Source organism: Fundulus heteroclitus, chromosome 15 (genome assembly GCF_011125445.2).
Source record: "Fundulus heteroclitus isolate FHET01 chromosome 15, MU-UCD_Fhet_4.1, whole genome shotgun sequence".
Lineage (NCBI taxonomy): Eukaryota > Metazoa > Chordata > Actinopteri > Cyprinodontiformes > Fundulidae > Fundulus > Fundulus heteroclitus.
The window spans coordinates 2,616,418-2,640,710 of record NC_046375.1 but is presented as its reverse complement, the minus strand read 5'-3'; the positions used below and the strand labels follow the sequence as shown (position 1 = coordinate 2,640,710).

Sequence of the window (24,293 nt, the reverse complement as noted above, 5' to 3'; positions counted from 1 at the left end):
TTAATTTAAATTTTCCACAGAAAGTTTGTTTTGTTGCAGATATTTAAACAGTTTGATCGGATCACTGTTGAGATTAACCATTGAAAATGTTTGTTCTGCTCTTATCTTGATGCCCTTCACAAGGTTTTCAAGGTTTTGTGTTTCATTGCGATCAGATTTGCACCCCTGATAATAAGAGAGATAAACACAGAACACATTTCATGGAAAAATCTGTCCTTTCTCTTCAATAATTTGTATCATTTTATTATACTGAAACTCCAGACAATGGAAACACTGATTGTGTTCAAGCAAAGTTGTAACGGTGCAGGAATTCTGTCCCTAAGGATGTGACGTCAGATTTCCAGCCTCTTAACCGTTTATTTGCTGCTGTGTCCAGTCCTGCAGGTGGGATTTATATCTTCATACCTTTACTTGTGGAAGTCTGGTAGCGTACCTGTATTTGCTGGAGCATGTTCTTGAGCTGAACCAGGAACTCCTTTGCTTCCTTAGCTTTATCAGAGACGCCGTTTAGCGCTTGGGAGAGCTGGCACTGCAGAGACACACAGAATGGAGGCACATCAGGCTATAAGCATTAGGATTGGACTTTATGCTCAGTTTGTTTCACTGTATAGATGATAAAATCAGAAAACTAGATATTAAATATGTGCTAAAATACATTTGCTATTGCTAAAAAAAAAACAAAGCTGATTAAAAACAAAAACAAATTAAATGTGGCATTTTCAAACAAGCCTGCTCTGAACAATTATAATAAACAAGTAAAACATCTGTTCTAATATATTAGGACGTGGATGGATTAAGGCTCCCATCTCTCTGAGGAAAACTGTGCAACCAGTACAACCAGTGATGCTCTGAGGCTTTTTCCTAAAATGTTGGTTATGTAACCAGAGCGTTCTCCGTGGAGGCGCCGATTACTCCTGATCCTTGCCTACAGCGAATTCCCTGGGAATTTCTCCCACAGGCCAAAAACCTCTACATTGTCTCCATAAAAATGGATTAGATTTCAAATCTCCATCAGATCATCATCATCTGTAGAGATTAGAGGCAGGAAATCCATAAAAAGACAATTTGTCATGTTTGCAAATATACAGTAATGCGTATAATGCTATTTTGTAGAAATGATTATCAGAAGACACAGCCCCACCTTTATACTACAGTTAGGATTAATGATTTGAAATATTTTTGAATGTAATTTAGAACAATAATGAAACTCTAAACCCTAATACAATGGCTCTGAAATACACAAATCCTACTTGTTCTTAAATGTCACGCAACTCAAAAACATCCTAAGAAAGGCGCTTTTGAAATCAAAAGTGTATATATATATACCTGTGTATTTGTGTGTGTGTCTTTGAAATTGTGATTAAATTATCTGTTTTTATTTCCTGAATTTTAGATAGATAGATAGATAGATAGATAGATAGATAGATAGATAGATAGATAGACAGATAGACAGATAGACAGATAGATAGATAGATAGATAGATAGATAGATAGATAGATAGATAGATAGATAGATAGATAGATAGATAGATAGATAGATAGATAAGATAGGGCTTTATTGATCTCACAGTGGAGAAATTTACTTTACTTGTCACACATCGGCTTAATAGACAAAAAGAAAGGTGCCAAAAAAAGGAAAGGTGCATAAGGTATAAGGTATATAAGGTATATCAAATATAATTTGATTGCAAGTGAAGGCAGTTAACTACACTGAAGCAGTGTCAATGGTGCGCTCGTTTTTTCATGCTGTTGAAAGGAAAAGGAAATGTAATGTAAATATATAATATCACAAAATATCAGATATCATCAACAACAGCAATATTAATGTCAGACAACGACATTGGCCCAATGGTGCATACCTAAAAGAAATTGCTTCCTGTTTCTTCTCTCTGTCATTTCAGATTTTATTAATCAATAAAGGTTTATGCTCCATCTGGAAGCTGAGCAGACATGTCAATGAACAAGCAGCTAACAGAGGTCATCATATCTGGCTTCTGCAGCTGGATGAAATATTGATGGCCCTGCTATACAAATGCAGGTTAATTAACACAGTTGATCCTGCAGCTTTTGTGCTTTAAAGCAACTTAAAGATCCATTAAACATAGATGAGTGAAGTTTAATCAACGTTCAACAGTAATGCTTTTCCAAAAGTAATTTTAAATTATTTTATAAATTCTTGCAAGACTAAAGCCCTTTGATCTTTTTTCACAAGTTGCCAGGTTTCAACCACAACCTTGAAGTAGTTTACTAAGATTGTATCTGATAGACCAACACATAGTAGTATATCATTGTGAAGCAGAGGGAAAACGTTACACAGGTTTTCAATTTTTATATACCAATAAAAATGTAAAAAGTACAAAATTGATTTGTATTCAGCCACAGAGCTCCAGGGAGCATGAATGAGAGAAGCAGCCAAGACGTCCATTATAAATCTGGAGAAAATGCGTAGATCCACACAAGAGGATAGATCTACTGAGATCACCTGGACTAGACTCAAGCTCAATTTATCCAATTTGGGTTTGAGCTATTCGGCAAAGAAGACTGGGTAAATATTTCAGTCTCTTGATGTGCAAACTGTTAAATGCAACAATTGCAGCTGTTATTGCCGAAAAAAGATGGCTTGAAAAAAATCTTGACTTAAGGGGCAACATTCAAATGCACGCCGCACTATTCAGATTCCTATTTGTGAATACTGTTTTTTTTTTTAAACACTTTTTCTTAAATACTTCATAAATACTTTGAAGTGTTTTCCTGCAATGTGAACATTGAGAAACTTCCTAAAAAGATCTTGAATATTTTTGCAAAGACCTGCACGCTCCATTACGTTTAGTGTCATGGCGCACAGCCCGACGGTATAGATGGTCTCATTGTCTCACAGTGTTATGCGGTTCGTACATTTGCATGCTTTAAAACTCCTACCACGCTCTGTTCCTTAGGAAAACTTTATAAAAAAAATTAAGATTACATCCTAAAAACCTTCTTTTTAACCCAGAAATCCTCATATGTCTGTTGGCACCAAATAATTTAAAAGGAATATTGGTCTGCAAGAAGAAAAATAAGGTAAACTGAAGTCTAATTAAGAATTCCAACAGCACCTGAATGCCACATCCAAAGCTGCTGACAAAACATACATCCAACAGATGTATTGATTACAGTGGAAGGGCAAACAGACCAGCATTTGTCATTGTGACACCTGATCATCTTTATTAATATAGGAAAAATCACATTAAAGGCTTAGGATAAAAAATGTAATGCTTAGCTGGCTTTATGTTTGAGTATATATATATATATATATATATATATATATATATATATATATATATATATATATATATATATATATATATATTTAAAAGCATGCAGTTTAATCCGTTTTACAAATTAAACTGCATGGTTTCTACTTCTTTCTGGGAGAACCGCAGCTGTAAGAGCACCACAAGCTTAATGTAACATGCTAATTGTTGGGAATTGTCCCTTTCAACTAAATTTAAAATTCCAACAAAATGATAAAAAAAATTGTAAATAAACGAATGAATGTCAAATTTTCAATTGTTAACAAATATTTTCTGTAACGTCAGGACTGTTCTCTCCCTGACCATGTGGGTTGTTCTTTCCTATCCAAATGCAACCATATTTTTGTTTTAAGAACAACATGATCAGCGTCTGGAAAAAAAACGGTTTGAAAAACCCTCTAATCGCAAATTTATTGTTAGAATTTTTATCGCCCCTCTGTCCCTGTGCAGAAACTCATCCATCACTGGTAAATAGGAAACGACAGGACAAAGGAGACACACGCGTGCCAAGCCATGATGAATCTGCTTCCTGGGAGGACACACCCACCTGCTTCCCTTTTTCTGGACGGCGTTCTCATGAATGAACTCAGAGGCACACAAAGACCCTGAAGGCAGCATGAGAGGGAAGAACTGCTACTTTAAGTTGGTGCCAAAAATAACAATATTCACCGTGAGAAGTCGAAGGTATAAATTTTGCACAGCACTTGGAATTGTCTTTTTACTGAAACATGCTAGGCACATAAATGTGCCTTGCCTTGTGATAAGGTGCCAGTCATGGGAATTGATCACTCTTTTAAACTGTGTATTCTCTCTGCAGAAAGCCCAGCAAGTAGACGGGTGACAAAAAAATCATCAGACTGTGACTAAATCATTTCAATGCAACAGGACCCGTAGGCTGTTGCTTTCATCTATTTATTTAAAGGCATATTTAGAGCTATCCTCCATCCATCAATTGTTTTCTACTCATCAGCGATCAGTCGTGGGGGATGTCTTAATGATAAAGAGAGCCCAACAGATTTTATTTTCACAAGTGGAGCCTCAATGCTTTTGCTATAGTGCTCCGCTTGAGTTATATATATGCATGAAGCTTTATTAGATTTTATTCTGGGAATATTTCATGTTTAATGGACACAGAAATGGGAAGGTAGAAGAGAAAGAAAGGAAGATACAAAGATGAGACAAATTGCTGAAAAGGGAGAAAAGGTGAAAAAACAGAGGCGTGGAAAAGGAGAGAACAAGATCCTCTGAGTCTGCTTCTACACCTGCAAAGAGAGATATAAAAAGAACAGAAAAACAAAACCGATAACGTATTATAGGTACAAACAACCAACGCCTTAATACCATCACTGCAGAATATACAATATTATTCAATATGAAACGTAGAAAGTGACAGGTAACGTTAATGATGGAGGAACTTCATTTCAGCCGCTTGTATATGGGATTTTGTCCTTTCATCCATGATTCATATCCCATGGCCATAAACGAGGGTCTGAATGTAAACGCAGTGGGACACTGAGAGCTTGGCTTTTTGCTTTACATCAGTCACTGAGGAGGAAATCAGAGCAGTAAAAAACACCCTGTCATGTTCAGGGGTGTGGTCAGAATCCCGACGCAAGATGAAGACAGGCAACAGGCAGAGTGATGAGCAGAGTCTTTAATTACACAGAAATCCAAAAACATATAAAAGTGAGCAGGAGGCGCTGAGATGCAAGACAGAAACCGGCTGGGAAATAAGGTGAAACAGTACTTTGGAGCATGGCAGGAACAAACAGGGGGATCGAATAAAGGAGGAAGGTTTAGTCCTGACCCCACCCCCGGCAGCACCCCCACCCCCATGGAAGAGGGTCCTTCCACTGACTCTCCATCAATCACGGGTCTCCAGCCTGTTTTATACACAGACCCATGCACTAAGACATTTTAAATATAGATATATAGGAAGGGAAGCAAAAATAACACATTAAAACTATGAAGCAAAATATGTGTATAATTATTTAGAAAAGAAAAAATTGTGAACAAACTTGAAACATCTTTCATATTTTAGGTTCTTCAGAATCCCCCCCCCCCCCTTTCGATTACTGATTTGCACACCCTTGCTGTTCTCTCAATGAGCTTCATGAGGTCAGAAATGGTGTTCCCAGATACACTGATAAGAAGAAAGACAAAACAATGAATGCAAAGGTGTGTCCAAACATGTGACTAGTAGTGTACATATAGAGTGTTTTTAAAATAAGAAGAGAAGTTTGATTTAGTACAAACATACATGGTATAAGTTACTTCTAAGTTCTCATTAGTGAACTTCTGTGCTTGTTTGTCTCTTTTGTTGTGTCTCTGCTCTGTCTTCTCTAAGCCCCAGTGGGTCGAGGCAGATGAGCGTTCACACTGAGCCTGGTTCTGGTTCTGCTGGAGGTTCTCCTCCCTGTTAAAGGGGAGTTTTCCTCTCCACTGTCGCTTCTTGCATGCTCAGTATGAGGGATTGCTGCAAAGCCATCAACAATGCAGACGACTGTCCACTGTGGCTCTACACTCTTTCAGGAGGAGTGAATGCTGCTTGGAGAGACTCGATGCAACCTGCTGGGTTTCCTTAGGAAACTTTATCGATCTGTATGATTTGATTGAATTTGCCTTTGTAAAGTGCCTTGAGAAGACACGTTTCATGAATTGGCACTATATAAATAACATTTAATTGAATTGAAACAGCCTGGGGAAAGAAACTGGCAGCTGGTTTTTCCAAACAGCACAATGTAGCGCCGAGCTGAAGGTAAAAGTCTAAACAGTTTGTGTCCAGGATGTGTGGCATCTGCAGAGATTTTAGCTGCATTAGTGCATTAGTGTACAGAGAGAAGCGGAGTGGGGAGAGTACACACCCCTGGGGGTCGCCAGTGCTGATGGTTCTTCTGCAACAGAAGATGCTCTCCAGCCTCACCTGCTGCTGCCAGTCAGTCCAGTCTCCTTTATATTTTTCAACACCAGTCGCTGAAAGGATTTCATGACTGCAAGCGCCAGGACAACAGTGCTGTAGTCATTTAACCATTGATGGTGCAATATGAGTGATTGGAAACTGGCAGCAGCTGTGAGGGAGCAGGAACTGAGCCTCTGTGGGACGTAATGAGAGCAAACAGCAGCTGGCTTCTGCAGGCGCGCTCCTTCTGCTAAAACGGAGTTGTTCCTTCCCACTGTTGTCACGTCCTAGCTCAGGATGAGTGTTTGCTTTGACGTGACTGGATTGGGTTAAACTTAGATTTAAATTTGAAAGTTATGATACGCTGCACTTTTGCTCACATCTAAAAGTAACAGATGATTGGCAGCAGGATTTATGCCAAAACAGACAAAGTGTTATCAGACTGAAACGACTGTAGGCAGAGTCTCCCGCACCGGATTTAAAAGACACCTTCAGTCATTTGCTTTGGAAATATCTCTGCATGTTTCCAGATAGAGGGTTTTGTTCCTTAAACAGTCAGAGAAACTTTTTATTCTTTTACCCACATTACTGCTTTGTTAAATAACCTTTTCCTGAGCAGATACATTTCAAGTCCCTTTCGCTGCTTTTCTTGCCATTTTCATTACCCGCAGAGTCATGCACAGTCCACAATGACAAGATTTGGTTCAGCCTTTTTAAAAAGATTCATGATGTAGATGTTTTATAAGAATTCATTCATAACTTAATTCATTCATAACTTCATTTTCTTAGTAACTGCTGAGCCTGCAAACAAGCCAACGGAAGAATTAGATGTGTGCTGCTGCTCTCTATTAGAAAAAGATGCATTGATATTTCTAAGTAAAATCCTGCTTTTATTTCGGTGATTTTATTTTCATCTGCATACATAAAAGGCTGGATGGGGACAAATCACATGGCGACTTCCCATCTTCCAACATTTTACAGCAACACTAGTAACGGTTCTATCTTTTTTTTTTGGCTATAACACGTGCGTTTGTTCATATCTCAGTTTATGCCATTGATTAAGTGCTGCCGATAAACGTCAAGCCGCAATCAGCAACCTTCATGCTGATAGCGATTTTTTTTTTTTTTACTTTAATGCACGATGTTGTAAAACTCTCTCTCTCATTCAGTCCTGCGCTTTCATCTGAAATTAAATCTGCCTCTGCTCTGTAATCCCCTCCTCTCATCTGCACAATAGCCGCTCCACCCCCACACGTTGACAGCCAAACACTCCCGCCGTGATCTTATCCCGGTCCACTTTCCTCGAAGCCCCGTGCCGTCCGGAGGCGGGTCGTGTGGACCCGGCGGTTCATGAATCAACCCGTCGGACTCCTCACCCAGAGGCCATCTGGACCACTAAGCCGCCTCGCCTCCCTGTGTGTGAGTGCCAAGATGCTAACAAGCAGATGATGGATGTGCCATGTGAGGCCTGCTCTCCCACTTTCCTATTTGTTCTGTCTGTTTGGATATTTATTTAACTGCAGCTTCTCTCACCGGGTCAAAGTTTCGGGGCCACGCCTGCGTCAGCTCCCTCGTTCATTCACTGCTCTGACCATGTTTTATTCATTCATTGATTTTCTTCACCCACTACATCCCTGGCAGGGTGATGTAGAGCTGGAAGCAGTCCCAGCATGCATTGTGTGAAAAAAAGCAGAAAGACACAAAGAAGAAGCGGCGGCAGATTGTACTCAGATCTTTGTTTGAAGAGCTAAAGTCTCTGTTTCTTTTTTTTTTTTCATGGCAGATCTGGCTGTGAACAAAAAAACAGAAAGAAAGAGCTCAAAGGGAATGAGAAAACTACAACACAAAGAAGACCCACTTATCCAACCTGTAAAATGTGCGACAACCTTTAAAACTGATTTTAACACGTCTAAAATGATCCAGCAGAAAACCCCCAGGAGCCAAAACGTGCGATTTTTATCCCACATAAACATTTTTAGCCCAGGGTGTCTTTCATGGTCTGAACCTTTCCAGTGTTTAAGCCTCTGCCCAAATTTATCTGCTTCTGCCCTGATTGTTTTCCACATCCTGTCACCTCAACGTTCCCCACTCTCCAATTTTCTCGTTGATCAAATTCTCATTTCATCATTCAAAGCTCATTTTTTTCAGTAGGTTATCAGGAGGATAACATTCACAAATCCCAGGACTACACATGGTGCTGAAACTAAGCAATCTGCACCTATGCATGTGTGAGATTTTAATTATGTGCCTAATTCCCGATGAAAAAAATAAATGCACTGTATTGCCAAAAGTCTTTGCTCACCTATCCAGATAATGAAAATGTATAAAATCGAGTTTCTGCAAACATCTGTGAGAGAAAGCGTCGCTCTCATGAGCTCCGTGAGTGCCAGCATGGTTCTGTGATGGGATGCCAGTTGTGCTACAAGACCAGTCGTGAAGTTTCCTCGCTCCTAAATATTCCCCAGTCAACTATTATAACAAAGTGGAAGCGATTAGGATCGACAGCAACTGTCTTCAGGGAACGGGTTTCCATGGTTTTTGGACAACTCAATGCTCCCGGCTTTGTGGGAACCGTTTGGAGATTGCCCCGTCCTCTTCCAAGATGGCTGAGCGCTAGAGCACAAAGCAAAGTCCGTAAAGACATGGAGGAGAGAGTTTGAGGTTGATGACCTGGACTGGTCTGCACAGAGTCCTGACTTAAACCCGACAGAAAAAAATTGGGATGAATTGGAGTGGAAACATGCAGAGAGCCAGGCCTTCTCCTCCAACATCAGCGTCTGACCTCACAAATAGTCAAAATTTCTCATGAACACCACAGAACCTTATAGGCAGCCTTACCAGAAGCGCTGAAGCTGTTATAGCTGCAAACATTGTACCAACGTCACATGGAAGCCTGTAGATTAAGAATGGGATGTCGCTCAAACTCATGTGCAAACAGGGCAAGTGAGCAAATACCTTTGGCAATATACAGTAGTGCATCTGCAGGATCCAAATTTCAAGTTCTTAAATACGGTTATAAACGCATGCAGTTACTCTACCACTGAGTCATTTCCATGTAAAAATGCAGCTTCTGTTACAAATAAACCAGAAGAAAAATAAAAACTATAGCAAATCGGTTTTATTATAAAAAAAATTCTGAATTTAAAGCTAATATAACTTAAATGTATTTTTTCTAACTGCAACAGTGTCCCTGTCAGAAGGAGGAGTAAACAGCCCTCCTCCTGATGGATGGATGGATGGATGGATGGATGGATGGATGGATGGATGGATGGATGGATGGATGGATGGATGGATGGATGGATGGATGGATGGATGGATGGATGGATGAGTTTCTCCAGATCTCGTTGGAACATCAGTCCTTTAATCCTGGAAATGTTCTTCAGGTTGATAGAAGGCTGACTTTGTAACTCTTTATGTTTCCTACAAATCTGAGTCCATCACTACACACAAATTTCGGGTCAGATCACTAGATTATAGTTGTAATAACTAAAGCTGCATGCTGACTCTAGTTTGTTCCTCTTTAGGATCACAGATAATAACTTCAGTTTTGTTTCTGTTCAACTGGAGAACGTTTTGGCACATCCACACATTGATTCGTTCTAAGCATCTGTTCAGTGCATGGATGGCTCAGAGTCACCAAGCTTTTTAATAGTTGAAATGCAGCCTTTTCAATAACTTTACTGATAAATGGCAGGTTGGAGATTGGCCTGTAATTTAGCAGATGTGATTTGTCCAGATTTATTTATTTTTTTATCAGTGGTTTAATAACTGCTGTTTTTAAAGCCTGGGGGAAAACACCTGATGAGAGGTATGGATTTACTATTTGCATCAGGTCAGGATGAAATGACAGGCTGGAGTTTTCAAATGAAGGTTGTAGGTAGGATATCAAGACAGCAGGAGGAGGAGCTTAACTGATTTATAATTTCTCCTAAGCTTTTATAGTTGAGTTGAAATATAGTCATTGACAAGAACGACTACACTTAAAAATCCAGGAGCAGGTAAATTAACATGTAGGTATTTATGTTCGAACAGAGTTTTGTTGCTGCTGTAATCTCCAACATATGCCAAATGAACAGAAATGACCACCAGATGCTAAAATAACTTAAATCCATGGTAAACTCAGTATCCAGATAGAAATCAGTTTGAAATTGAACCCGGTGGTATCTGTAGAAAGGAAAATGACAAAAGAGACGACCCAGGACTCAGGAGGATCTAGAGAGACTACACAAAGAGCAACGGTCAAACGTTCCCCCTCACTATATGCCCCAACCTTGTGAAATGTTGAAACTAAGTGCCTTCTTCCTGGCAGACGACGGCGTCACGAAGTATTAACGGCAGCGGTAACAGGCACTCCGGGGGATGCCGGATGCAGTGATCCCTTCTAAAAGATAACAACTGTAGCTGAACAATCAATGAAACAAAAGAGCTCCAGCAAAATGTTCCGCTTACCCCAAACCCGACAAGCCGACTGGAATATTGATTCCAGTAACTCCTTCTGGAGTTTAGGGGCAGAAGATGAGTGAAGCAGGGATTTCAGACAGTTTGATGTTAAACTGAGTGCACTGACCCATTTCCGAACACTGAATAAAGCCACCGCACAACATCAACTGAGCTACAACAGAACAATGCCAGCATTAATCCTCAGTATATTACATTTCTATACCTAAAGCCTGGTTTACTTTACACGCTGGGAATTTCATATGCCATAATTCACATTTTTTTTACACTGTGCGCAGAATTTGTTGTCGCCTTGCTCATTTATACACATTTTTCTTGTTGATGTCAGAATAAAAGTGTAACTTCTGTTTTCAAAATGTCTTAAAATTCTCTTTAAATGTTGCATAATATATCTGAAATCTAGATCCAGGATTGTTTCAACACATTACATGTGGTGAAATACATTTTTGTGAAAGAAAAATCCAATAATGCTTTTGTTTTCAGGCTTGAAATAGTGCTAAATTACGCTCTGCTGAGAATACTCCATGAAAAGCGGACCAGGTGTGAAGCTGGCCTTGGTCCCAATGTGTCATTGTGTGGTCCTGTTTAAATGTGACACATTTGCCCCTGCAGTTAAAGGGCTGTGACCCGGAGAGGAGATACAGAACAAAAAGAGGAACAGAAAATGGATATAAAATAAAAAAAATCAACAGTCAAAATGCCATAAAAAGATATATCACTGCAGAAAAAAATTAAACATCTGCACAACAAAATTCACTTTCAGAAATCCAATTTATGCCATGCTTTGTTTCTTTTGTCCTCCTCCCCTTGACCTTTTTTCATCCTCTGACAGTAATGTCATTGTTCTTTTTCCCCGCTGTCAGCAGCCTGCAGCTCCGCTCTTAAAGACAAGTGCTATTATCTCATTATGTTGTTATGTGAATAATGCACAGCCATCTATTCAGCCCTTGACATTCAGAGAGGCCAGAGAAGGAAACACGACGGGAAGAGAGGTTCTAAAGTTCCTCAGGTGTTAAAGCGATCATCAATGCGACCACCTCCAATAAACATTTCCAACCAGACCCAGAACTGCAGCGTGTTCTGTTGTAACAGAATCACAATTGGTGTTAAGTGCAGATTTCATAGTTTTCCATATTTGCATTTTTAGATTAAAATTGTTTAGTCAACAAATAAAGCTTTGCTCTTCATTTATTAACAGATATTTCTAAAATCTTTAAACCAGTGACTCGGGTGAAAGGACGGACAGACGGACGGGCAAATGCAAAACATTTGGACGATGGAGCAGAGTTTGGAAATACAAATATGAAGTGCCGGGTTCAGCCGCTGGGATCAGACAATCTGGTTTTATACAAACTGCAGGCGCCTGGAGAGCTTCCTACATCATGTCCGATATTAGCCGTCAATAAACTTTTAACAGAATCGTGTTTAAAGCTGGAAATATATCCGGTTAAAGCTACGTACACGTAGATGTGAGCTAAATGACAACAAACAGCTACAGCGTCAGGAGGTGCAGGGTAAGAATTTTCGCTCACAGTTCAGATCTGCGTTGCTCATATTTGAGCCGATAAAAGAGAAATTAAGAAGAAAAAAAATCGATAGTAATACAAAATTCTATAAAAATTTTTATCTTTAGCCACTTTTTAATTGCAGGGATCTTCTGCCATTTTTTTTTTTTTTTAGATTTTAAAAGTACTTCTTGCATTTTGAAACAAGTTTTCCCAAGTATTATCAATTTTCCAGGTCCATGCTTTCCTGGACTAAAGGTGCTGATCTGGATTGGATTTTCAGATTACAGATTACCTTGGGATTGTTAACGGACTGGGTTATGGGTTGAGTAACCATGATTCGTGGACTCTTTCTTGCAGTGTTCTGACTTCTGCTCACCAGCCATATTTTGGACTTGTGTGTTGTTTTCTACTTTATACAAGATTTGTGTTTAAGATAAACCAAAACTAAGAAAGTAGAGCCTTTCAGCCCACTTCTGGAGTCTTTACACTGGCTCTCTGTATCTCAGAGAATAGACTTCAAATACTTATGTTAGTCTATAAAGCACTGAATGGATTATCATCTCTTATTACCGCCACCTGCTGGACTGGAGGTATATTGCAGTTTTTTTTCACAGCTCCCTCATATGTCATTAGGCTAATTTAATTTTCTGCTGCCTTTTCAGAGCAGTGGAAACCAAAATGCATACATTACCCATGATTCTTTTTACCCGGGTAAAAAGGATCAAAGGGGTTTAAATCTGGGGACTTGTGGTGGAAAAGGGAATCTATTGGTAGACAATGTAAAGTCTGGATGTCATTGACTGTAAATACCCATAATTAAAGTAACAAATAGATGGAAACAGAAATTGTCTAGATGCGCAACATTTTTCTGCATCCATGTATCACTGCATGAGGGTTCTGCTTTTTGGAGCAGACAGCCTGCCGCTGATCCATTTTCTGCTGAAAAAGAGTCAGATGGTGCATCATAAAAGCAGCCCTTTTATGGCAGTGCGAACAAAGCCTGAAGGAGAAAGCCTGAACAAAGCCACTGCCAGACACATAACCTCTGACGGGACTGTTCTGTTAAGCTTTCTCATGCGAAGAAAGCCCCGCTATTACCCTTTATCATGCTACAACCCTATTGTGGCGATAAAATGCAGAGAACTATATATATATATGAACATATAATCTGCACAGAGAACAATAGGCACGATTAGGCATTGGGTTGTCAGCTGGGTGATTGTGGTGTTGACCATGTCCAAAATGGCACCCAGGGGATGAGAGGAGGCACAGGAGGAGGAGATGGGGCTATAAAATGTCATGTTTTACCTTTCCACTTCCCTTTTTTTCAATTTGCATTCAATATTTTAGATCTTATTTATCTGTTCTAGCACTAACATCACTGTAATCTCCAAACTGCTTAAAATGTTCAATTTTTTTCCACTTAAAAAGTAAGCTTATGTTTGTGATTTGTATTTTAAATCATAAACAATTTTTTTTTTCATTTTTCAGGTTCAAATCTTTGTCTTTAAACTTTATGGCCTCAATTTAGCCCCATATATAATAACCCTTGAATAAGGCTTCAAAATATTTTCTTGCAGTCACAAAGTCTAAAATCTAAAACAATGTTTTAAGCACAATTACTCAGTGGGATAAAAAAAAAGAAACCTATGAAGCAATAATTGGTTTTAACAAACTAAAAGCATGTTTTAAAATGTATGGTTTTCCAGAAAGTGTTGAGGGTAATTTAACCTGTAATTTAACTTGTAACCCATGACTTCCATCTTCATCCCCGTGTGTCTCCTTGTGTTGTTTTCGTCCCACTGTGTCATCAGTCCATTTCCCTCACATCTTTAGATTTGCTCCTCTTAAAGCTGCCAGAGATGTTAATTACACTCATCTAGTCCTGGTTCCATTAATCACCTCCCCAGTATTTATAAGCCTTTTATTTTTGACTACTACTCGTCATATCCTCCTGCTTTAAGCCTCCTGCAGCCGAATGTTTGTGGTTTTCTAGCTGCAACTCTTTGCCAGAAGTGTCTCCAGTTCCTCGAAGATCAAGATGAAAAGTATCTCATGCCAAATGTATACCTGGACCCCGCAGAGGTTCCACAGGCAGTCCGACTCCACAGGGACGGCTCATCCATACGCGGCATAGCCAGAAGGTGTGCTGGGTCTCCCAGCACAGTCTCAAGAGCATGGAAGAGATCCCAGGAGACAGGCATTTACTGCAGGAGAGCTGGACAGGGCTGTTGGAGGTCCTTAACCCATCAGCAGAAACAGTAGGAGTAATTCAAGAGATCTACAAGGTGACCTGCAGCAGGCCACTTGCGTGAACATCTCTGACCAAACTATTAGAAACGGGCTTCCTGAGGGTCCCCTAGCTGGCTCTGTGCTCACTGCTCGTCACCCTGGAGCTCGACAGGAACTGGCAGATTTGGCACTGGCTCCCTGTTCTTTGCCCAAAAGGCAGCAGGTTTGCTCTGGGCTCATGAGACAGAAGTGGAAGTATCTGTAGGACCTGAGGTAAAACGTTATGCTGCCTGTAACATTGTTCTGATGATCGGTTTGGTGGTGGGTCGGTGTTGGTCTGGGGAGGCATCTCCATGGAGGGATGCAGAGACCTGCACAGGATAAACGAAGGTACCCTTCACCAGCTCCACAGTAGCAGCAGCACCTGGTCACTAGATATTAGGATGAAATCCGTAAACTCATTGTTAGACCCTTCACTGGTGCACTGGGTTACCATGATAATGCATATTGTACGAGTTCGTACAATATGCATTATTTGCTATTCTTCGTTGTTCAGCAAAGACGGAAGTTCTTCTTCTGTGTTTTTTTTGCGAATGTCAGAGTGGTTCTATTCTGAGTAAAGCCAAGTGCATATACACACACATTATGATCGTATTAATTAATAATACATTTTATTTATAATGCACTTTACATTTCAAATAAAATCTCAAAGTGCTACAATAGGGGGTTTAAAAACAGTTCGCAAAGTATAATAAAAACACTATTAAACACCATAAAAGCTAAATTGAAACCATAAGTATTAAAAGGCCTGATCGTGTGCCCATTTAAACGATACAATCTGATTACTTTTTGTTTTTTAGTCTGAATACATTTCAATCTGATAATTGTGAAATTTTCTGCATGGAAACAAATTTCTGGAGTCTTTCAACAGGATGATATTTATGAATCATAAGTCATCTTTCTTCAATGGTGATTTCTGTCCTGAAGAATGTCATAGAAGGAAGTAGGATGTGCAAAGTTTTCACCACAGAGGAGACCAATAACTGTGGCACCAATAATTTTTTTAACAGAACAATTTCTTAAAGAGGACATAGGCACCAGCACCCCTCGCGACTCCACAAGGGACAAGCGGGACGGAAAATGGATGGAATTTTCTTAAAGTCGATCATTCCCCCCCTCGCTAAATAAATGTGATATTTTGGCGTGAGACGATGCTAATGCATAAAGGCTGACCTCATCGGAGGTACCAACGATTGTAGAGGGCACGGTGAGTATCTTTGTGGATGTTTGTGAGCGAGGAGACTTCATCTGACCAGATTCACCAGAAATAAACAGAACCGGAGGCAGACGGCAGGGCGAGTCTGCCTCCAACCCACATCCAGTTCCTGATAGATTTCAGAGGAAGCTGCCACCTCCACTCTGTGCGTCACCGTTCCCACGCACTTCTGAGTTGGAGCTCATTCATGTGCAGGAATGAGTAAAAATACCTGTTGTCAATGCGTGCATATATTTAAAACGGTTTGTCAAACGAGTGACTCCAACCGAGTGAGTCCACCTCATAGGAAGTCGGTGATTAATAATTACAAAGCAGCAGGAAAGGAAAGCCTGGATGAGCAGAGCCTGTCAGAGGAGACAATAACTGGTGACATTTAATTGGCTGCATGTAAAATAAAAATCATACGCATTTTATTTATACTGTATCGTCCTCTTCCAATTACCTTCATAATAACAATTATTTACCCAAGAGAGCTCTGAGTGAGCCTGGAGGCCTGATCATGTCAGGTAAAGGTTACAAGATGTGATAAAGTTTTAGTAGAACTGAACACGAACAAACTGGGCTCAGTAAATGACACATTTTGCTCTAGTTGGGCCAAACGTGAACTTGAGTCTGAGAGCCCGACCCGAGTCACAAAAAAAAAAAAGACTTCAGACTCGATCTAGACTTGTACCCCAAAGACTCGAGCCTAATTAACAGTTTTTATAAAAATTCACATCAGTTTTATTTAATATAGCGCCAATTCATGATGCATGTCATCTCAAGGCACTTTCCAAAGTCCAATTTAATCAGATTATATTATTATATCATGTAATAAAGAGTGAAAAGAAGCCGGTGAGCTACAGACTGTCTCTGCTGAGGAGGTTTTACTGTGAAAGTATGCGCTTAGTTATTAATTCTCCATTATACTCACGCATTGGATTGTCGGACAGGTCTGTGCCGTGCGGACAGCGTGAGCGCCCACAGAAGCGCTGTAGACGTTTATTCTTGGCACGGACGTTTAATTGCACTCTATACCTTTGGATTCTGATTCCCATCGAGCCCAGCTGACATAAGTAATGTCAGATTAGGACCCTGCATAAAACCAATACCATCAGCAAGCTCCTGCTTCTACACATTATTTATTGCACTAACACAACTTCATTTGCTTACAGTAGACTACAAGTAGATTATAGAAGATTACTTCAAATCACATGTTGTCAAAGCAAGTATAAAATGTTCCACGGTGGACATTTTGTGCCACAGAAAGCAACTTTCACAGCATTTCAGAAGTGCAGCAGCAATATTGAAACAGGATGTAAAATAAAACCAGCAGAAAATAATTAATTATTATGTTACATTTAGATTATAAGCCCTTTTATTATTATTTATCTCTGTAAATGATCCAAAAAGTGAAGCAGAAGAGCAATACGTGTGCACTAAAATGATTTTTATAGGGTAGAATTAGATGGAGCTTACCAATCAGTAAGGAGGCAAACAAAGGAGCCCCTTTTTTAACACAAGCCGCTGGTGTTTGAAAAGCGCCTGGAAACAATATTATCAAAGATCAGAAATGCTGGTCTGCACAGTAAAGAGCGATCAGGCCGACTGTTGTTTAACGACACATTCAGTCTGTCTCCCAGCAATTTTATCCTCAGCAGAAATTCAGAATAAAACACAAAAGATAACATATTTACTGTAAAAGAGATTTTTAATGACATGATAACATGGGTCCTCACTGTTTATCTGGCTGTGAAAAACAAAACAGTTTGTCTGCCACGTTATAGCAAAGCTTTTTAATAAAAAGCCCACAACAATTGTAACTCCAACTGTGACCATAACTGTAATAATTAATGTGCAATAACCAAGGTGCAATAATCTATTTAATACACTGTCCTACAACCCGTGCAATAATCCTGATGTAGTGACTTCTGCTGCTATCAACACCTGAACATAAGTCAGTACACATGTATGTATGTACAAATGTATACAATGTATATGCACGTATATACGCGTAGGTAAGTATATATATATATATATATATATATATATATATATATATATATATATATATATATAGACCAATAAGAATGTAAATGAGACATTTACATTCCTATTTCCTTTTCCTTTTCCTTTTGTATTTTTTTGGTATTCTTTTTGATCCATTGTATACATGAAGATTCACTGTATATAACTGAATGCACCTTTCCTACTCTGCACCTTCTTGTATGAGCCGATGTGACGAGTGAATTTCTCCATTGTGAGATCAATAAAGACTATCTTATCTTATCAACTGTACGTGAAACAATACCGCCAGACAGAAATTTCTCTTTCCAAGTTCTCAATTATTAAAGAACCAGAATACTTTCCTTACCATTTGATCCAAATTCAACAGCTTTGCTATACTTCCCTTTACCCTTAAAGCCCTATCTGCAGTAGTTTACGCAGTGCATGTAGCTGTGCTGCAGCTGAACAGTCCATCCATCCCCCGGCTTTGTTGTCCTATTAGTTCAGATGTGGTGGAGGTCAAAACCAATCGCTCGTTTCCTTCCTCCTCTAAATTCCTTCCTCTAACGTTGCATCCACCCCTCCCAGTCCTGTGCTGCTCTGCTATGGGGGGAAAAAATAAATCATTTTTAATATACCGCCATGAATGGCTGCACAGCCGCTCCTGCACCTCGGCATCAGCACCTAAAGCAAGAGGCTGAAACTGAATGCCAGGGGGAGCAAACGCTGTCTGATCAAGTCAGGAGAAAACAAGAGAGAACATTAAAAACACACTATTATGCGTTTTATTTTGTGTGAATGCATACGTACAATTTTAATCCCAATTTATAGATGTTTTTTGTGTAAATCAGAGTAATGCAGGGGGGGAAACAGCTCGTGCTGCAGATCTATGACAAGCCTGTGATTCCATCTCCTGCAGAGCTGCTGGCCATTTTATCTCCATGGCGTCTTCAGATAGAGTGTCAAGGCAGCAAATCTGCAGTCGAGAGAAAAAGGTCGGCCACTTTAATCAATAATTGATCTGAGCATCTTCCATATTCATAAATGCGGGGACAACGTAAAGCTCGCTGCGGGCGTAATTGTCAGAAAGTGAGTTCCAATTAGGCTTGTTTGGAAGAATAAAGAGTGATGCTCCAAATTATGAATCACAACACTCCGTACTTCATTTAGCCACAAACTTTAACTCGGAGACATTTAAGAAAAAATGCTGCTGTAATGAAAGTTAAAGAAACAGAGATTTTTATTTTTTAAGTGGGGATCCTGGCTCAATATGCTTAATATTCTATGAAAAGTTACTCCAAACTCAGTGGAATAGAGAAACTGCAACAAATATTAAGCATTAATCAAAGGGGACCAGAGATAGAGAAGGTTCTCCGACCGGGTGTTCTGCAGCCATAACGAGCGATTATTTTACAGCGGTTGCATTTTTAAACCAAAATTAAAATGACTGCGCTGATGATACACATTAGTGCGGTTTGTGATCGTTTGCAATTGTATCTCAGAACACAAACACTTTAAAACATTTGCATTTACTGGACTAAAGTCCCACAAAAAAAACTGGAGGTCCACATTTTATTTAAGTTATTTTATTTCCCACTAAAGCAAGCTGACGTAGGCTGATGTATTGTGATATGGTGTTGATTGTCGTGCTGTTTGCAAACAAAGTTACCATTAACTTTTGTTGCATGAAACAACATCAATGTGCACCAATTTATTCACACACATACCTGAACACTCTTCTTCTAGTGCAACACCTTAAATCATAGCTACAGTACAATACGTTGATTTAACTACATACCTGGTCAGTTATCCACTGATAAATAACACAAAGCCATATACAGTTCTCATCTCTGTTTCTTTTTCATATATAGCTTAGTTTATCATTCTACTTTTTTTTAATACCTGCTCACTGATACAGTTGTGCTTATTGCTGTTTATTTCCTCACTCTAGAAGTTGCTGACAATTCAATTTCCCTGAAGGATTCATCCTAAAGGCATCAATAAAATGAAGTCTAAGTTAATCTGAAAAAAACTGAGCCACAAAAACATGAAGAAATAAGAGAAATAATCAAGCAACCGGTAACATCAAAATCAATGAAAGCCCTAAAAAAATGCAATAAAGGTATAAATGATGAATACCCAATATAGAATAAAAACATAAATTGCATTTTTTAGATTTAGATCATGTTTGGAGTTAACAAAAATTAAAGGTGCAGCTCCCCTCGAAATGTGATAAAAACCTTCACCAGTTATGGGAATGAGGGGCTCAATTATGAGCCGACTGTATTTGGCAGAATAAAAATAAATAAATTCAAAGTTTTCCCAGAGATTTAAGAAGAAACTAAAGAAAACCAAGGAAAAAGAAAGGTTGCATAAGAGTTACAAAGGTTGCAACACCACATAGTTCATCTCATTCCCATGCTTAAAAACACGCAGAACAACAACTTTAAAAAAAACAGACTTCACGGCACAAATGGACAAAAATTGTGCATGACAAAAAAACAGTCTTTAATTTGCTGCTTCGACTGAGGTTAGCGATGTGAGATCAGAGTTTTGTATCCATGGCAACAACGCTCACTGTCCGCGCTCATCGCCGCGCGCTCCGCAGCCGAAAATAGATCACAGCATCACACAATGTGACACACACGCACACACGTGAACTACGCGTCTACTACAGCTATATACGCCCAGCGTGGCCCCAGAGGATGTTAGGGCCAAAACGGAGGAAGTGCAGTAAAATGGGCATTAACCTACATTCCCTGCAGAAGTCCTGCAGCACAGCCTTTAGTCGCTGTGAGGGAGGGAGACTGGGTTTGCTTTGTGCCGATGACATTGTGTGGACAGAAATCTGTTCAGCGCAGTTGTTATTTTGGGGACTGAGCCTCCATGTGGGAGTGAAAATCTACTCCGTTATCGCTGCCTGGGTTTTATTGGCCTGTCACTAATATTCCACGTCAGTATTTTATAGAAAAGATGGCATGCCCTCTTTTTGATTTTACACTTTTATGTGAAGAGACGTCAAAAAGTGATCTGGAGTGAACGTCCCTGCAAATTCACCCAAGATCAGGTCCTACAATGGCAAAAAAAAAAAAAACAAGAAAAAAGAGCTCTATCTCAGACTCTAGGATGTTAAAATATGCATTTTCTATTAAAAAAAGACTGAAAGAGCAATGCTTGTTTTGAAAGGTTAAAGGAGAGCGCAGGAAATGAAGCAGAAGGCCTCTGGAGAAATGTTCTTTGGCCTTCTAAGGCTAAAGTAGAGATGACTAGTCAGTGTGCACGGCACCAAGTTTTGTAAAAACAGCTTATTAGCACAAAGTCACCACACCAGTCGTCAGGCACTGTAGTGGAGGGCAGATGATTTGGTCTGCATCGCCCCCGCGGGACCCTGACACCTTACAGTTAAATCATATATGCCGAGGTACACTAAAGTGAAATATTAGCTGAAAATGCCTAATAATAGAGAACGAATCAATGTGCTACAATGGCCTAGTCAAAGTAAAGACCTCAACCTGACTGAATCATGGTTGTGGGAATAAATGCCTCCAACGATCAACAAACTATATCAATGCTGGGAGGAACGTTGGCCCAAAATGTTACTAAAAAAAGAATGATGGGATGTAGTCGGTTTTTCAGCCGCAGCTTTTAAATTTGACTTTATGAATGTTTAATTATTAACGGTGACCTGGAATCTGGCTTTTGTACACCTGGAGCCCGATAAAGACCAAATAATTAAGTTCGGACCTTTGTAAGCAGAGGGATTCAGCAATTTCCCTCTGGGATTAATAAAGTATTTCTGATTCTGATTCTGAGATCTAAGGTATTGTGACTGTAAAGGTTTTTATACGATGTTACTGTTACATTCTGTGATGATAAGTTTCTTCAAATTCAACGTGTCAGATGAGCCTTTTTAAGAACGTCTTACAGTGTGTACATGGTAAATATGTCAACCTAAGAGAAGCACATTTTGAGATATGTAGAAAAAGAAATTCCCTTAACCAAGCAAAGCTTGACTCTATGTTGAATTATTAATTCAAATCGCATGCTGTAAAATGTTGAAATTATTTGCTTTACTTACATTGAAGCCCAAAAAACTGCAGACGACCAACGTTTTTGTTTTTGTGTGCTGCTATTGTGCTATAATCACACAATTTAACCATAAAAAAGGAAATGAAACACTCCAGTTCTGTCGCTTTGTCTACACGCTCCTGCTAAAGTCATTTTGATCATTTTATTGTTGAGAAATATACACAGAATAATCCAATAAACAACATTTATTTCATTCCTGTGCTGCCTAGGAGCTAGTTACCAATATTTGATCACAAACTACCGATTAAACTAAAGAAGAGTTTAAACTGGCATAGAGTGGACGGGAGTTTCTGTCAAAAAGAAACGACACAATTAAACTCACTGATGATGCCCTCCTGACTGAAACGTTCTTCCTGGCGTGTTAGTCAGATATTGATGCCGTTACAGTCACAGGGCCTGAGGTCAGAGTCGGCTGGCACGCTGCCGTTTGGAACCAGGTTAGTCGGGCACGGGTCGTTGGCACAAATCTGCACGCAGTCTACATTAATTCAACAACGTCTCTAATATACGACAGCATTCATGTTGCTTGGTGAGTTTTTTTCCTCCTACATTCGACCCAAAACGTCTTTTTTCTTCCTTTTGTTCAAACCGTAATGTAATCCAATACCGGGTAATTTAGATCTATTAAAAGATAAATAAATGAATAAATAAATAAATTAGCCAGCGGCTTTGAAACTGTAAAATATGTCAAAATGTTTTGGCGGCGTCGAGAGAAACAAGACACAGTGTGTTAGTGTCAGGATTAAATGATGAAGCATCAGAGGAGCTGACGCCTCTCAGAGGAGGGATGATCTGATGAGGCATTTAATGTTACCGGCGGATGCAGAACGATTTCTGTATGAATGAAATCCAAACACATGAAAAGGTGAAGAAATCCTGCTTAGCACTGGTGACTGAGGGCCTGTCATTAAAAAAAACTGCCTGTCTGCAAATTATTCCTCAGATAAAGGACGAGATCTCGTCCATCCATTGTCTGCAGCCGCTTATCCATGCAGGGTCACTGGTGCTCCAAGCGCTGTGGTATGCAGGGCAACACAGAGACAAGCAGGGCAGACAACCACGCAGACACACACCTGAGGGCAATTTAGAGAGACCAATTAACACTCGTGTTTTTAAACTATGGAAGGAAGCTGGAGTACCCAGAGAGAACCCATGTATGCACATGGAGAGAATGCAGACTCCATGCAGGAAGGCCGGATTCAAACCCAGGATCTTGTTGCTGCAAAGCAAAAGCAGAGGAGCAGCTACCAACTGCGCCGCAAAGATGTGCAGAAGTTGGAGGGGAGCAGAATGCATGTTTGCCCCGTGAAGCAACTCATTGCTAGATGCAGTGACATGTTAAAAATAAACACCTACACCCAGTAATCTCTGTATTTTTTTTATCTTTCAAACGTGGAAAAGTTGTGATGCTGCATTTTATTTAAATTCTAAAGCAGTTCCTCTGATACTATTTTGTCTTTGCATTAAACTTTCTCACCATTTTTTTACTTAAACTCAACGGCATCTGAAACATTTGCAATATACTGGTCATGATGAGTTATAAGGTTATTCTTATGCCAAATGTGTGTTTGAAAGTCCGTCACTGGGCAACGCAGACACACACAGGACAAAAATATATGCACACACACTCACACCTGAGGGCAATTTAGAGTAACCGATTAACCTAACATGTTTTTGGACCGTGGAAGGAAACCGGAGAACCGGCAGAGAACCCATGCATGCACAGGGAGAACATGCAAACTCCATGCAGAACGACTTCAGGTCAGACACTCCTAAATGCAATAAGTTAGAGTTTAGCTTCCTCAAAACCCAAGAATTATTATTTATTTTCCATTGTTGTTGTTGGTTTTTTTGCTGCATTTGAGAGCAGTCAGTACAGCGCGATCTCGGTTAGAAGAATCAGAACTCCTGATGGAGGAGTAGGAGCCATTTGGGACCAAGCTCCCGGGTCTAAAATAAAATCAATCTCAAAACTTTCAGCACAGTTTAAACAAGACAACAAAGCGTAACTGATCTGAACATTCATAGAGACTCATCACAAACTCTCCATGAGCTCCATTAAGGCGCCGCTATCAAGCAAACAGAACCCAAACATGAAAAGCAGAACCGCCGGACTGCTGCACAGCTTCCTGCCTCAAAATGTTCAAACGCTGAACTGCTGTTAAGATTAAACATACCATGCGGTTTTTTTTACTTTATATATTTTTCTTTTGGTACTTTTGCGTGTTTTAATTATTTTTCACATTGACCTATTGAAGTTTTGGTGAATGCTTTGAGTTATAAGACTAGAATATGTTGGTTGTTTGAGAAAGACCAAGATTTGAAGACAAATGTTTAAACAGAAGCACTCCACAAATTGCATTTAAAATATCTGAGATAGCTCTAAAACTAAGACTCAGAACATTCACAGTAGTTACACATTTGTGTAATTTGTGCCAACGACATTTTAGCATTACTTCTGCGCTCTACTGATGCCTTCAGGGCAGCAAATCGGCATGATACAACCTCTGCCGTGTTTCACAGTTAGCTTTTTTCTTGGATTTCAACCTTTTA

At 39.6% G+C, this 24,293-nt stretch overlaps 1 protein-coding gene across 2 annotated transcripts in view; it reads right to left on the bottom strand.

Moving 5' to 3' along the window:
• Positions 1 to 24,293, bottom strand: part of LOC105938901 (E3 ubiquitin-protein ligase TRIM9) — a 60,167-nt gene that overhangs the window by 30,685 nt on the left and 5,189 nt on the right. For both annotated transcript variants that reach the window (XM_012880834.3, XM_036147203.1), the window contains exon 2: positions 434 to 529. In XM_012880834.3, the coding sequence (XP_012736288.2) occupies positions 434 to 529 (96 nt within the window). The remainder of the gene's footprint in view (positions 1 to 433; positions 530 to 24,293) is intronic.